Raw genomic sequence first — 16,687 nt, 5'->3', positions numbered from 1 at the left:
GCATCATGGAGATATTCCAGTGAGGACCATGAAAGTAATCCACCATCACGGTAGTAGTCCAGCATCATGGAGATATTCCAACGAGGACCATGAAAGTAATGCACCATCACGGAAGTAGTCCAGCATCATGGAGATATTCCAGCCAGGACCATGAAAGTAATCCACCATCACGGAAGTAGTCTGGCATCATGGAGATATTCCAGCCAGGACCATGAAAGTAATCCACCATCACGGAAGTAGTCCAGCATCATGGAGATATTCCAACAAGCACCATGAAAGTAATCCACCATCACGGAAGTAGTCTGGCATCATGGAGATATTCCAGTGAGGACCATGAAAGTAATCCACCATCACGGTAGTAGTTTGGCATCATGGAGATATTCCAGCGAGGACCATGAAAGTAATCCACCATCACGGAAGTAGTCTGGCATCATGGAGATATTCCAGCCAGGACCATGAAAGTAATCCACCATCACGGAAGTAGTCTGGCATCATGGAGATATTCCAGCCAGGACCATGAAAGTAATCCACCATCACGGAAGTAGTCTGGCATCATGGAGATATTCCAGCGAGGACCATGAAAGTAATCCACCATCACGGAAGTAGTCCGGCATCATGGAGATATTCCAGCGAGGACCATGAAAGTAATCCACCATCACGGAAGTAGTCTGGCATCATGGAGATATTCCAGTGAGGACCATGAAAGTAATCCACCATCACGGAAGTAGTCTGGCATCATGGAGATATTCCAGCGAGGACCATGAAAGTAATCCACCATCACGGAAGTAGTCTGGCATCATGGAGATATTCCAGCGAGGACCATGAAAGTAATCCACCATCACGGAAGTAGTCTGGCATCATGGAGATATTCCAGCCAGGACCATGAAAGTAATCAACCATCACGGAAATAGTCTGGCATCATGGAGATATTCCAGTGAGGACCATGAAAGTAATCCACCATCACGGAAGTAGTCTGGCATCATGGAGATATTCCAGCGAGGACCATGAAAGTAATCCACCATCACGGAAGTAGTCTGGCATCATGGAGATATTCCAGCGAGGACCATGAAAGTAATCCACCATCACGGAAGTAGTCTGGCATCATGGAGATATTCCAGCCAGGACCATGAAAGTAATCCACCATAACGGAAGTAGTCTGGCATCATGGAGATATTCCAGCCAGGACCATGAAAGTAAAAACCATCCTGGAAGTAGTCTGGCATCATGGAGATATTCCAGTGAGGACCATGAAAGTAATCCACCATCACGGAAGTAGTCTGGCATCATGGAGATATTCCAGTGAGGACCATGAAAGTAATCCACCATCACGGAAGTAGTCTGGCATCATGGAGATATTCCAGCGAGGACCATGAAAGTAATCCACCATCACGGAAGTAGTCTGGCATCATGGAGATATTCCAGCGAGAACCATGAAAGTAATCCACCATCACGGAAGTAGTCTGGCATCATGGAGATATTCCAGCCAGGACCATGAAAGTAATCCACCATCACGGAAGTAGTCTGGCATCATGGAGATATTCCAGCCAGGACCATGAAAGTAATCCACCATCACGGAAGTAGTCTGGCATCATGGAGATATTTCAGCCAGGACGATGAAAGTAATCAACCATCACGGAAGTAGTCTGGCATCATGGAGATATTCCAGCGAGGACCATGAAAGTAATCCACCATCACGGAAGTAGTCTGGCATCATGGAGATATTCCAGCCAGGACCATGAAAGTAATCCACCATCACGGAAGTAGTCTGGCATCATGGAGATATTCCAGCCAGGACCATGAAAGTAATCCACCATCACGGAAGTAGTCTGGCATCATGGAGATATTCCAGCCAGGACCATGAAAGTAATCCACCATCACGGAAGTAGTCTGGCATCATGGAGATATTCCAGCCAGGACCATGAAAGTAATCCACCATCACGGAAGTAGTCTGGCATCATGGAGATATTCCAGTGAGGACCACGAAAGTAATCCACCATCACGGAAGTAGTCTGGCATCATGGAGATATTCCAGCCAGGACCATGAAAGTAATCCACCATCACGGAAGTAGTCTGGCATCATGGAGATATTCCAGCCAGGACCATGAAAGTAATCCACCATCACGGAAGTAGTCTGGCATCATGGAGATATTCCAGCCAGGACCATGAAAGTAATCCACCATCATGGAAGTAGTCTGGCATCATGGAGATATTCCAACGAGGACCATGAAAGTAATCCACCATCACGGAAGTAGTCTGGCATCATGGAGATATTCCAGCCAGGACCATGAAAGTAATCCACCATCACGGTAGTAGTCCAGCATCATGGAGATATTCCAACGAGGACCATGAAAGTAATGCACCATCACGGAAGTAGTCCAGCATCATGGAGATATTCCAGCGAGGACCATGAAAGTAATCCACCATCACGGAAGTAGTCTGGCATCATGGAGATATTCCAGCCAGGACCATGAAAGTAATCCACCATCACGGAAGTAGTCCAGCATCATGGAGATATTCCAGCCAGGACCATGAAAGTAATCCACCATCACGGAAGTAGTCTGGCATCATGGAGATATTCCAGCCAGGACCATGAAAGTAATCCACCATCACGGAAGTAGTCTGGCATCATGGAGATATTCCAGCGAGGACCATGAAAGTAATCCACCATCACGGAAGTAGTCTGGCATCATGGAGATATTCCAGCGAGGACCATGAAAGTAATCCACCATCACGGAAGTAGTCTGGCATCATGGAGATATTCCAGCCAGGACCATGAAAGTAATCCACCATCACGGAAGTAGTCCGGCATCATGGAGATATTCCAGCGAGGACCATGAAAGTAATCCACCATCACGGAAGTAGTCTGGCATCATGGAGATATTCCAGTGAGGACCATGAAAGTAATCCACCATCACGGTAGTAGTCCAGCATCATGGAGATATTCCAACGAGGACCATGAAAGTAATGCACCATCACGGAAGTAGTCTGGCATCATGGAGATATTCCAGCCAGGACCATGAAAGTAATCCACCATCACGGAAGTAGTCTGGCATCATGGAGATATTCCAGCCAGGACCATGAAAGTAATCCACCATCACGGAAGTAGTCCAGCATCATGGAGATATTCCAACAAGGACCATGAAAGTAATCCACCATCACGGAAGTAGTCTGGCATCATGGAGATATTCCAGTGAGGACCATGAAAGTAATCCACCATCACGGTAGTAGTTTGGCATCATGGAGATATTCCAGCGAGGACCATGAAAGTAATCCACCATCACGGAAGTAGTCTGGCATCATGGAGATATTCCAGCCAGGACTATGAAAGTAATGCACCATCTACTTCCGTGATGGTGGATTAGATATTCCAGCGAGGACCATGAAAGTAATCCACCATCACGGAAGTAGTCTGGCATCATGGAGATATTCCAGCCAGGACCATGAAAGTAATCCACCATCACGGAAGTAGTCCAGCATCATGGAGATATTCCAGTGAGGACCATGAAAGTAATCCACCATCACGGAAGTAGTCTGGCATCATGGAGATATTCCAGCCAGGACCATGAAAGTAATCCACCATCACGGAAGTAGTCTGGCATCATGGAGATATTCCAGCGAGGACCATGAAAGTAATCCACCATCCTGGACGTAGTCTGGCATCATGGAGATATTCCAGCCAGGACCATGAAAGTAATCCACCATCACGGAAGTAGTCTGGCATCATGGAGATATTCCAGCCAGGACCATGAAAGTAATCCACCATCACGGAAGTAGTCTGGCATCATGGAGATATTCCAGCGAGGACCATGAAAGTAATCCACCATCACGGAAGTAGTCTGGCATCATGGAGATATTCCAACGAGGACCATGAAAGTAATCCACCATCACGGAAGTAGTCTGGCATCATGGAGATATTCCAGCCAGGACCATGAAAGTAATTCACCATCACGGAAGTAGTCTGGCATCATGGAGATATTCCAGCCAGGACCATGAAAGTAATCAACCATCCTGGAAGTAGTCTGGCATCATGGAGATATTCCAGTGAGGACCATGAAAGTAATCAACCATCACGGAAATAGTCTGGCATCATGGAGATATTCCAGCGAGGACCATGAAAGTAATCACCCATCCTGGAAGTAGTCTGGCATCATGGAGATATTCCAACGAGGACCATGAAAGTAATCCACCATCACGGAAGTAGTCTGGCATCATGGAGATATTCCAGCGAGGACCATGAAAGTAATCCACCATCACGGAAGTAGTCTGGCATCATGGAGATATTCCAGCCAGGACCATGAAAGTAATCCACCATCACGGAAGTAGTCCAGCATCATGGAGATATTCCAGTGAGGACCATGAAAGTAATCCACCATCACGGAAGTAGTCTGGCATCATGGAGATATTCCAGCCAGGACCATGAAAGTAATCCACCATCACGGAAGTAGTCTGGCATCATGGAGATATTCCAGCGAGGACCATGAAAGTAATCCACCATCCTGGAAGTAGTCTGGCATCATGGAGATATTCCAGCCAGGACCATGAAAGTAATCCACCATCACGGAAGTAGTCTGGCATCATGGAGATATTCCAGCGAGGACCATGAAAGTAATCCACCATCACGGAAGTAGTCTGGCATCATGGAGATATTCCAGCCAGGACCATGAAAGTAATCCACCATCACGGAAGTAGTCTGGCATCATGGAGATATTCCAACGAGGACCATGAAAGTAATCCACCATCACGGAAGTAGTCTGGCATCATGGAGATATTCCAGCCAGGACCATGAAAGTAATCCACCATCACGGAAGTAGTCTGGCATCATGGAGATATTCCAGCCAGGACCATGAAAGTAATCAACCATCCTGGAAGTAGTCTGGCATCATGGAGATATTCCAGTGAGGACCATGAAAGTAATGCACCATCACGGAAGTAGTCTGGCATCATGGAGATATTCCAACGAGGACCATGAAAGTAATGCACCATCACGGAAGTAGTCTGGCATCATGGAGATATTCCAGCCAGGACCATGAAAGTAATCCACCATCACGGAAGTAGTCTGGCATCATGGAGATATTCCAGCGAGGACCATGAAAGTAATCCACCATCACGGAAGTAGTCTGGCATCATGGAGATATTCCAGCGAGGACCATGAAAGTAATCCACCATCACGGAAGTAGTCTGGCATCATGGAGATATTCCAGCCAGGACCATGAAAGTAATCCACCATCCTGGAAGTAGTCTGGCATCATGGAGATATTCCAGCGAGGACCATGAAAGTAATCCACCATCACGGAAGTAGTCTGGCATCATGGAGATATTCCAGCGAGGACCATGAAAGTAATCCACCATCACGGAAGTAGTCTGGCATCATGGAGATATTCCAGCGAGGACCATGAAAGTAATCCACCATCACGGAAGTAGTCTGGCATCATGGAGATATTCCAGCCAGGACCATGAAAGTAATCCACCATCACGGAAGTAGTCTGGCATCATGGAGATATTCCAGCCAGGACCATGAAAGTAATCCACCATCACGGAAGTAGTCTGGCATCATGGAGATATTCCAGCCAGGACCATGAAAGTAATCCACCATCACGGAAGTAGTCTGGCATCATGGAGATATTCCAGCGAGGACCATGAAAGTAATCCACCATCACGGAAGTAGTCTGGCATCATGGAGATATTCCAGCCAGGACCATGAAAGTAATCCACCATCACGGAAGTAGTCTGGCATCATGGAGATATTCCAGCCAGGACCATGAAAGTAATCCACCATCACGGAAGTAGTCTGGCATCATGGAGATATTCCAACGAGGACCATGAAAGTAATCCACCATCACGGAAGTAGTCTGGCATCATGGAGATATTCCAGCCAGGACCATGAAAGTAATCCACCATCACGGAAGTAGTCTGGCATCATGGAGATATTCCAGCGAGGACCATGAAAGTAATCCACCATCACGGAAGTAGTCTGGCATCATGGAGATATTCCAGCGAGGACCATGAAAGTAATCCACCATCACGGAAGTAGTCTGGCATCATGGAGATATTCCAGCCAGGACCATGAAAGTAATCCACCATCACGGAAGTAGTCTGGCATCATGGAGATATTCCAGCGAGGACCATGAAAGTAATCCACCATCACGGAAGTAGTCTGGCATCATGGAGATATTCCAGCGAGGACCATGAAAGTAATCCACCATCACGGAAGTAGTCTGGCATCATGGAGATATTCCAGCGAGGACCATGAAAGTAATCCACCATCACGGAAGTAGTCTGGCATCATGGAGATATTCCAGTGAGGACCATGAAAGTAATCCACCATCACGGAAGTAGTCTGGCATCATGGAGATATTCCAACGAGGACCATGAAAGTAATCCACCATCACGGAAGTAGTCTGGCATCATGGAGATATTCCAGCCAGGACCATGAAAGTAATCCACCATCACGGAAGTAGTCTGGCATCATGGAGATATTCCAGCGAGGACCATGAAAGTAATCCACCATCACGGAAGTAGTCTGGCATCATGGAGATATTCCAGCCAGGACCATGAAAGTAATCCACCATCACGGAAGTAGTCTGGCATCATGGAGATATTCCAACGAGGACCATGAAAGTAATCCACCATCACGGAAGTAGTCTGGCATCATGTAAATAGTCCCGCAAGTACAATGAAGGTAGTCTAGTGCCATGCGGGTACTACAACATCATGAAAATAGTCCAGCCACACCAAGAAGGTAGTCCAACACTATGGAGGTAGTCCAACATCATGTGATATCACTCAGTAGGTTTTACGTACACTCAAAACAAGTTCAAGAACAGGTTCATTCTGGAAAGTAAAATGACATGACCAATGTGATGTCCTTACCCTCTTTTTAGCAGTAAATGTCATGTCAAAGGGGAAAACAGTGGAGTCAAGATAATGCAGACTGAAAACAAAATCCAGACAAGCAGTGAAAAACAGCAAAACAAGATCATTTATGACTTTGTGCATTGTGTTTATTCATTATTTATTTTCTGCTAACAAAGGTTTGCTTTGAGGCAAGAGCATTGGTAGTATGTTCATAGGAACTTTAAGACCTCCATTAAAATCATTACCATCAACTGTTTACAAATCTAGGCTGTATAAAGATGACTTTGGTAAGGAAACAGAAAAAATAAATAAATTCATAATATTTAAGATTTGAATTTTAAAATTGATTAGTGTTTTTGAATACAACCTTATGGTAACACTGCTTTCAGTACACTAATATATACTGGTAACTAAATATAACACACTTACTGGTCTTGTCAGCATACAAGCAATACAAGTCTCATCCTTGAAGACAGCACTGGGTTATGTCTATTATGATGTAATTTTTAGTGCCACTTGGTCCCTGACTGTTCCAACATGCTGACAAGTCCCTGCCGAACAAATATACATCCAGCAACGCAACTGCAACATAGTACCGACTTCTACAACTACTACCAAGGGAAGCAGCACACCTGACAGTTAACACTATGATGGTCTCAATGATGCATGTACAAGAGTGAGTGAGTGGTTTTAGGCTGCTGTATTGGCAATATGACGGCAGAGAACACCAGAAATGGTTTTCACACATTCTACCTGGACCTTCGGTGTAATTGACCATTAGGTTACCTCACCGCCTCTGACCTACAAGAGTGAGAATCTTCAGTGACCAGTTTCAGCTTTACTGACAGAATGTACGATAATCTTGTCAATACTATCTTGTTCCCATTGTTAAAAGGACACTTGTTATGCCTCTAAATACCAAGACATTACACCATATTTTCCACATATTGCACCACACTAATTATATCTAATGAGGATGAGCCAAACCTCAAAAACAAAGTTAGCCTTTTGTGGGAGGAAACAACCAATGACTCTGCATAATCTTTTATGTTTGCCCTGCATCCTGTTTGTGTAAAGTTCAGCATTTGTCAAACCATTTGAACCTGTTGCTCACACCAACATTGTAATAAAATACTAACAAATACCATGCAATTACAAAGCAAAGAAACAAAGAGTGTAAACACATTGATACAACTCTGATGATGATGAAGATGATGATGGTCAGTGTACTCCATGATATCCTGTGTTGAGAGATATCTTATCAGTGTAGTCATATTTGAGATTCAATCACTGTAACCGTCTATTAAAATTGACAACAACTGGAGGTAATGAATACTGTTAAAAACAAAACTAAACAACAAAGTGTGAAAACACACTGCTATGATGATGACAATGATGAAGATGTTTTGATGGCTAAATGGAGTCTTGAAATAACATTGTGATTTGAGATTCAGGACTGTAAAACAAGAGGTTCTAAAATTTGACAGAGAGGTAACAAATAACAACAAATATCAATGGCAAAAGTGTGTAATTACCATGGTAAACAAACATGACCACATGGTCATGCTGAGTGTGATGACATGCTCCCTTACCATGTGTATAGAGAATTTGTGTTAAATGCTAACCATGTAAAAATTCTCCATAACAATACAAATCCTAAAAACTTTTACAACTAAATGATGGTACACATACTGACTTCTAAGACAGTGAACTACGACAAGGCCAACTACATGATGATCCTGCACTGTTCACAGTAATAGCACTACTTGTAAAAACTGTGAAACAACACCTTGGACTTATGGAGACATTTCATACAGGTCTCCGACAGCTGCTCAGTCTAACAACATGAATGTCAGTTCAGTGATAGGGGAAGTGGTGTGAATGGCAGGCCTTGACATCAAAACAATGATTATAAACAAATATAATTTTACTTAACCTTTGTAAGTAAGTTTGATCAAGCCTGGAAAATAACAAGGACTAAGCGACATCTCCTTGTGGAACACCACTATCAAGATTACAACAGCTCTGCAGTAGATCATTTTTGCAGACTAGTGAGAGTTCCAACTAATGTATAATCCTGGGCAGTTGCAAGATGTCTACACAAGAAACCAGCTTTGGGTATAATTTACTTATGACTGAAGGACCACGTAAGTCTTGTTCTACTACACCAGATATGGTTCTTCATTGCAGTGAATTAGGAATCTGACCTGGAAAACACCATGCAGTGTTACCATGGCCATCAGTTATAGAGCCAGTTTAGAACAATTATCATTAGTTGCTGACCAAGTGTCTGAGAAACAGTGCCAGGACCGGGCCAAGGACATGTTAGTCTCGTCTGCGGAGGTTGTAGCCAGTTGAGGTAGACGAGGTGAAGATTCTCTTGTCCCCGGTCAGAACAAGGCCAGTGACCGCTGGAATGACCGGGATGAGGCCTAATGCAAACACTCCAATGTCATAACCTGTGAGGGTTAGCTTCTTGTTGTACAGACCACAAGCTAGGCAGCATGACGTCAGCAGCAGGACCTACAAGAAACACAATCAACTTTATGCACAGGCACGTGCAACACATATATATGCTCCATCCCATCCAAAAATATAGTAGCTAATACACCACAGGAACTACAATGTCGAGAAGAGGTGAGATAGAAAATAGTTTTATTTATTAATTTTCCTTTCCTTTATATGACGAAAAAGACAGGTAAATTGTAAGCATGGTAAGAGAGGAACACATTTAAGACATAAAATTAGCTTTTTATTGCTGCCAACAGTTTCCAATATACCTGCAGAAAAATAATCAGAAGTAATAATAATAATAAATAATAAGAGTGCTTGTAAAGAGCACCACTTCACATGATAGGCACATGCTCAGGGCACTTCTCGGTAGAAATGTTGGAAACATCTGAAAGTTTTGCTAATATGAATACAAAATGAAAACTAGATATGAATTTCACATGCCTTCAAGTATTGGGTGTGGCTTGTGTATTTATAACAAAGTTTGGCCAAACCATGCTGAAAAAGTGGGGCCAAACACACCACCAAACAGGTGACCTGGCTTTGGCTGTTCCACATATCAACAAACACCCATTACAAGACTTTGGAACTGCCACCCAACGCTACTGAACTTGGACACACATCTTATGTTTACTGTAGACAGAGGCCCAGTACTGGGTGACATTACTGAAGAAAGTGTAGACAGTAGACTTACTGTGAGACGAGAGCATAGGTAGCCCTTCCTCTCTGCAATGTTGCGGAAACCAAGGACATAAACTCCCAACACAGCAGTGGATAGATTGGCTGCACCCTCCAGGGTTGTCAGGTGCTCGTGGAGGAGGTCAAACCTTGCCGACTGGAGACATGAGAGCATGTGTTATGTGTGTGATACATCCTGTTACTCCGTTGAACCATATAACAGAGTGATTGATACTATGCACATTGACTGAACTAAAGACTGTGAGACTGACCATCCTCTCCTGTCATAACTCTCACAACAAACACAGGAGCACCTGTATCCTGTACCAGCACTGGGAACTGATAAGGAAGTGACACTGACTACTAAGTCTTACATGTACATCCATGATTCTGATTTTCTTCTGCTTTTCTCTACATGCATTTCATGTAAAAAACTTCCTCTCATATAACTGTGTGAAGACATTCAGTTTTTGTGTCTTTGTTTCAGCAGGGGGAGAAAAATCCCATCGCCCAACGCCCTTAAGGCAATTTTTCATTTTGGGCAGTCAAATTATGGTATCTTACTTGTCTATGGGCTAGTAGATAATTTCCGCTCATACAGTTTCAAACCACAAATAAACTTGCATTTCATTTCATATCTGCTCAAAATATAGCAGTTAAATTAAATCATCATCATCATGTCCTAATATTCAGGGCAAGTGGAAAATTAGTCAGGACAATTTACTTTCTCAAAGTCACCTGCCCTGTGGCAAGTGGCTTTTAAATCATATTTTGAGCCCCTGGTTTTAGGCTTTTCATTGCAAAAATACCCTTTTCTGTACGTCTTGTGACTGCTAGAGAGCAGCAATACCGGAAGCAATACAACAGTCCAAACAGCATAATATTGTCACCAGCAGATTGTAACTGAGCTGTTACATGCTTGGAGCAGGAATCAGTTTGAGAAGAGAGAAACCACAGATATTACATTTCTAGCTTCTTAGCAGTCTTGAATTCCTCAAAAATATTACAGCCCTTCTGCCTAGAGATCACAATATCATGTGTAGCATTTCCACAGGTTTTGTATGCTCTGCCTTCATATTGAATGTACTTGCTTGGTTCAGTCCAACTTCTCTAGTTTTAGAGACTGAAGGTTATACTCTATGCTAGTTTGAAACTTGATCCTCATTCAGCTTTGAAATGAAATCCTCACATCTAGGCATTTCCAAATTACAAATCCAAACACCAAGTGAATGGAATTTGGGAAATAATGGAAGTGTTTATTGTCATAATATGATTGTACTCACTATCAAACTGCCTGCAAAGCGTGCAAACAGAAGGTCAAAGAGGCCGTAAAGGGCAGCAATGACGATATCAATCTTGATGTACAGGTTGATGGGGGAGACACGTCCACGTCTTGGGGGAGTGATACCGCTCCGGTACAGAGCATATGCTGTCAGACAGAACCACAGCACAGTGGAAGACAGTCGGACTGACACGTGCTGGAACAACAAAGGGTGTATTGTGGCTGTGTAGTCAGTGCCTTTGTTCAAGAACATATGAGGCGATCTTTGAATAATGAACTAAGTGAACACTTAGACCCTACGAACTGTAGTCATTTCAGTGAAGATGACAGAATTAAACTTAATCACCGGTCATTCATTATGAATATGATGAGCCAACTGATGTCACTGGTCAGATGTTAGACTTGTTGTCTGGATGTTCTATGATGTTTTCTACTCAGTATATTTGTATTTCAGCCATCTGACAGGCTGCATATTTCATGACTCCTCTCACAAAATCTTTTTTGCTTTAATACATCCACTATAACAGTCCATATGAGAACACTAATTCCAATGCTACTCAGGGGTGTGTTTAAGGCTTGTAGTCTCTACAGGCACACATTGGTATGGTATTTCATCTGTGCAGTTATCTAATTTGGAAGTAAATATTTGACACTGAATAGTTACTGGCATCAAACAAACATGGAGCAATATATAGATGAAATGCATGTCCAGTGTAGATATTCTCGAATGAATGAACTGTGGTTTGAGGATTAACTGTCTTTGGTTGTATTCAGGAGTGAGTAAGTTTAGTTCTACACCAAAATCAGCAATATTCCAGCTGTATGGTGGCAGTCTTTAAACAGTCGAGTGTGAACCAAACAATCCAGTGATCAACAGCATGAGCATTGACCTGCGCAATTGGGAACTGATGACTTGTCAAGCAAGTCAGTGAGACTGACCTCTCGATCCCATTTACACACTATGACTACTATATATGCTGTGCAGTGGAATTGTTAAACAAATTTTGTAAGTACTAAATATGAAGAAAAAAAGAAATGTGCTCAACTAAACGGTAACCAAACAATGATATTGCCACTCCGACCACCAAACTAAAATATGACACCTTTTCCCACTCCGTCCACCAAACTAAATATTGACACCTTTTATGACTGTCCACCAAACTAAGTTGACTAGATAAGTTATCTGAATTCGAACTATGAACAATGCCCGAATATGGCAACTTTTTGTCTTAATTCACAACATTGCAGACCAACACTCTACTTTTCGACCCTACATCTTCCCGTCCAAAGCGCATATACACGACCCTGCACATGCAAAAAACTCAAAATGCACGAGATGTGACGGTTGCGTTTTTATGCGATGTTCATGTTTCTTGAAAAGGTGTGTTTTGGCTATTGTTTTTCACATATCAAAATCATGAACTAATGTAACTGACATTCTCTTCAGAACAATATATGATGTGACAATTAAGCCATATTACTATCATTAGGATGTGATTCTGTTACAATCCCTCTACTCTCTTGGCTCTCGTATCCATGACCCCCCCAAGTGCATATGTACTAACTGTGTCCTTGAAGATCCTCGGGTTTCTCCACTGGTTGAAGACGATGATGACGATAACAAGACCAATTGTCTGTAAATGAGACAATGAACAATGTTTAAATTACACTAGGTCCCAAAAATCTTTACCTTCAAGCATCAGGACATGCACAAACAGCGTTTATCGATGTATAATTATAAGACTGATCTATATATACTACTGCATGCATTTCCCTTGGAACAAATGTAAACATCTGTAGTTAAAGGTTTGTAAATAACCTGTATGAGTGTAGACTCACTACACACAAGAGCAAGCATTATCATGATAATCATTTTTTTAAACAACACTTGTTAAAGGGTCTAAGAGGAGCCAGTTTTGAGATATAGAACCCCTTACTCTACAACCTTAAGGCAATAACAATGACCTCTTTATTGTTCCTTGACTCTCAAGATAACTTTTCTGTCAAATGCCAATTCTTGTTTTACTAACATGACACAGATAAGGTGTTATACTTTTGACTGAAACAATCAACTGAGTGAAACAACATATGGAATTTTGAGCTACTCACGAAGGTACGGGTGGCAAGGAGGCCCTGTGCTGCATCGTCGTCTTTGGCAGAGCAAGCAAAGAACATGTAGAACAAAGCTGGCATGATTATGAAGCTGATGAGACTTTGATTAAGGAGGACATGAAGGCCATCATAGGTTAGGGTTGTCTGAAACAAATATGTTCATGGTGACCACATAACTTCTGTCATGTATATTCACGGTTACAGCATTACTGTTTGTGTTAAAATATATACTGGTGTCTCCTATTCTCGCGGTACTTACGGATATCGGCTGAAAAAATAATACAAACAGTTCATTTCATATGTATGCTTTTTGTTTTTAAATGAAGAGATTCCTCCTCTAACATCTGCATCTATCAACTGCTTGATCCATCAGGTGTATTATCGCACTTGAGCTCGATGAAACACATGGTCGTCCGCCGCTGACTTTTCGAGGCTTCTCCTATTCTCGCGGCATAACAGGAAAGTAACATTATTTGGTGTAAGGAAGGGGAATCTTATCGGAAAGGGCGGGGAAAATTTACGATTTTTCCAAGTTGGTTAAAACTCACGAATATTCGTTACATTGCAAAACTTTGATAATTCACAGACGTGGTCCACTTCCTAGTTACCAGTCAATCATGTAAACAATCGCTATGTATCACGCATCGGCAATCTGGGCAGAAAATGTGTTTAGCGCGAGAATAGGAAACCCGCAAGAATACGAGACGGCCGTATACATTTCAGGGGAGGGTCCAGGATTTCTTAGAAGGGGGATGCACATGAATCACTCAAATCCAAAAGTTGGTGGAAATGATCTCTAGGGAATTTTTTTTACAGGTACAAGTGCAGGTGCACATCTTCCCTGTGGATGTGCTTCTGCATTTAGAGCGACCATGCTTTCCTCATGTGCATTCACAGTGACATTGCTTCTGTTGTGTATATTCACAGTGACAGTATTATTGTACAATACGCATTCATGGTCAACAGGCTTCTGTTAACAGATACAAACATGGTTTTACCTCGACTCACATATGGTCACAAAATTTGTTAGTTTAGAGGTCCTTGCAGACAATATTAGGTAGAGTTGTGACGATACACCCATGCCACGATTAGATAATATCACGATACTGGTAGTCCGATACATACAATACGATACGTATCACGATATTTTGTCCTTGTATACAGAAAAATAAAAGTACTGGAAGTAATGTGCTGTTACGTTATCATTTCAGGGAAGGTATTCTTCTCCCAAGAAAAATAAAACATGTCATGATTTCTTAAAAATGTTTAGCATGTGTCAGTAAAGTAGTGTTTTCCCCAAAAATGGAACAGCAGGGATCAACATTGGCACAACTGGCTTTTTCGCACAAAAAACAAAATAAATTTGTGAAAATTATCTCGGTCGAAGCACGTCCATGGCAATATTTTCCACGAAAATCTAAATAGAAGGGGAGACGGTGTTTTCGTTGACTGCTAAGTATGTAAGCATCGTGTTGAATCGATACACAACATTCGTATCGATGTATTGTATCGTGCAGTTCTTGAATCGCGATAACTTAAATATCGATTAATCGTCACAACGCTAATATTAGGGACCTGTAAAATAATGGTGTAGAGAACTGTATGTTTCAATCCATTGTTTTAGAGACTTGAATGAATGTTTGATCATATGGACGAGTGGATGAAATTAGGAGTATGACTTCCATCCACTTCACCTAACGTATAAAAACAAGGAAAAAATGCTTCAAGTGGCATTTTTAGAAGTTGAATGTATTTCATTATTGTTTAGGTACAATTAAAACATGTTAAAACTCATCCTTATTAGATGAGGAATTTATATTCTAGTGATATTATTTTACTAAAATGAAATTTCAGGAGTATACGGGCAGAAGTCTTTCCCAAACGCTGACAGTGCTTTGCATGGTAAACAGAAACAAAGTATGGTACTACTGACACTAGTGACAGTGAACATGCAAATGTGTAGTCATTCAAACTACAGCAGTAACCCTAAATGCCTCAAGGACAGCATTTATTTCTGTCATTGTCTATAGATGGAAAGATTTCCGCTAGTAACCGATGGTTTTTTATCATTAGTATTAGTTAGTTTGTATCTGCTCTGATGCTTGCTATCCTAATTCTTCAGTAGTCTTTAATTTCTATTTTCACTACAACATACCAACTCATACATGACATTTCAAGTGGGGGTTACGTTGTATTCAGAATTGTTTCGTTAACACCTAGCGGCGACTCTTTATCAAGCATTATGAGTGATCCAAGAAAGTCCATTCTTACCTCAGATTCGTACGTCAGTTGCGAGAAACCCCAAACTGACGCTGCTCCCGATATGAGAGTGATAACTGCGTCGGCAAGTATGAAAGTTTTCACCTTCTGGGTTGCTAAAACAATGATGATGACAATCAGGGCTGCTAAGCGAACATAATCGTATACTGACATAGCCATTGTGAAGTTTACTGGGTCCGTTTGTTTGGCAAAAAAGGGTATGATGAAGCGACAAAATGTAAACAATAGCAAATCGTTTGAATGCAAGCGGGAAGTTGCAGCGCCCTCTATCTATACAGGGGAAGTAACTTGTATCCATGTAAAACAACCACTTAAAATTGTTTGGCGTACCAGTATCGTTATCATTCCAACGATCATTGAGATTCCAACTATACCTGTATCTGGTTTCGAATTCTAAGCAATGAATATATTTACGAAGTTACCCAGATCAAAGAGTATTTTTTCTCAGGTTTGATACACAGGATATCCCTCAGCCGATAATGCCTTTTCGTTTCAGTATTTGGGCTCTGTTTCAGGTCAAGATTCCTTGGTAAAACGACTGAAATTGCATCATGTCTATTGTCGAAACTTCTTATTTAGCGCAATTCTTATTGTACCCCCCTAGGTAGTACTGAAATAAGGTAATGAAAGCTGACAGCGAAATGAAAATAAAAGAAAGAGTACGTTCCCCACCCCGACCTCAACATTGCGTTATGTGTAATGGCACGGGTACGCGAAGAAGCAGCCGTAAAATCCTCACCAGCGTTCACCTGGACGATTCGTTTCTTTGTTGCGAAACATCCCTCTTAGTTTGTGTTACCCGAAGGCTGTCGTTATATATTCAATACCTCACAGTGAGTGTCATCATAAGGATCGATTTCCATGATGACACACCACGCGATTTGGAGGCAACCACACAACTTTCATCAAACGAGGCAAGGCGTGAGATGCATGGTCATAACACAGATATACATCTGTATTCAGGCTGTG

General features: G+C 42.1%; 1 protein-coding gene across 1 annotated transcript; it reads right to left on the bottom strand.

Moving 5' to 3' along the window:
• Window positions 1–6,979: 6,979 nt before the first annotated feature.
• Window positions 6,980–15,986, bottom strand: LOC137280013 (uncharacterized). The gene is made up of 6 exons (XM_067811854.1): window positions 15,710–15,986; window positions 13,436–13,582; window positions 12,892–12,960; window positions 11,328–11,522; window positions 10,061–10,201; window positions 6,980–9,378 (listed from the first exon to the last, which is right to left on the bottom strand). The coding sequence occupies exons 1-6, from the start codon at window positions 15,875–15,877 to the stop codon at window positions 9,181–9,183; spliced, it is 918 nt and encodes a 305-aa protein (XP_067667955.1). The 5' UTR covers window positions 15,878–15,986; the 3' UTR covers window positions 6,980–9,180.
• Window positions 15,987–16,687: the final 701 nt, after the last annotated feature.

This window comes from Haliotis asinina, chromosome 1 (assembly GCF_037392515.1).
Source record: "Haliotis asinina isolate JCU_RB_2024 chromosome 1, JCU_Hal_asi_v2, whole genome shotgun sequence".
Classification (NCBI taxonomy): domain Eukaryota; kingdom Metazoa; phylum Mollusca; class Gastropoda; order Lepetellida; family Haliotidae; genus Haliotis; species Haliotis asinina.
This window is presented reverse-complemented; position numbering and strand designations above follow the sequence as displayed.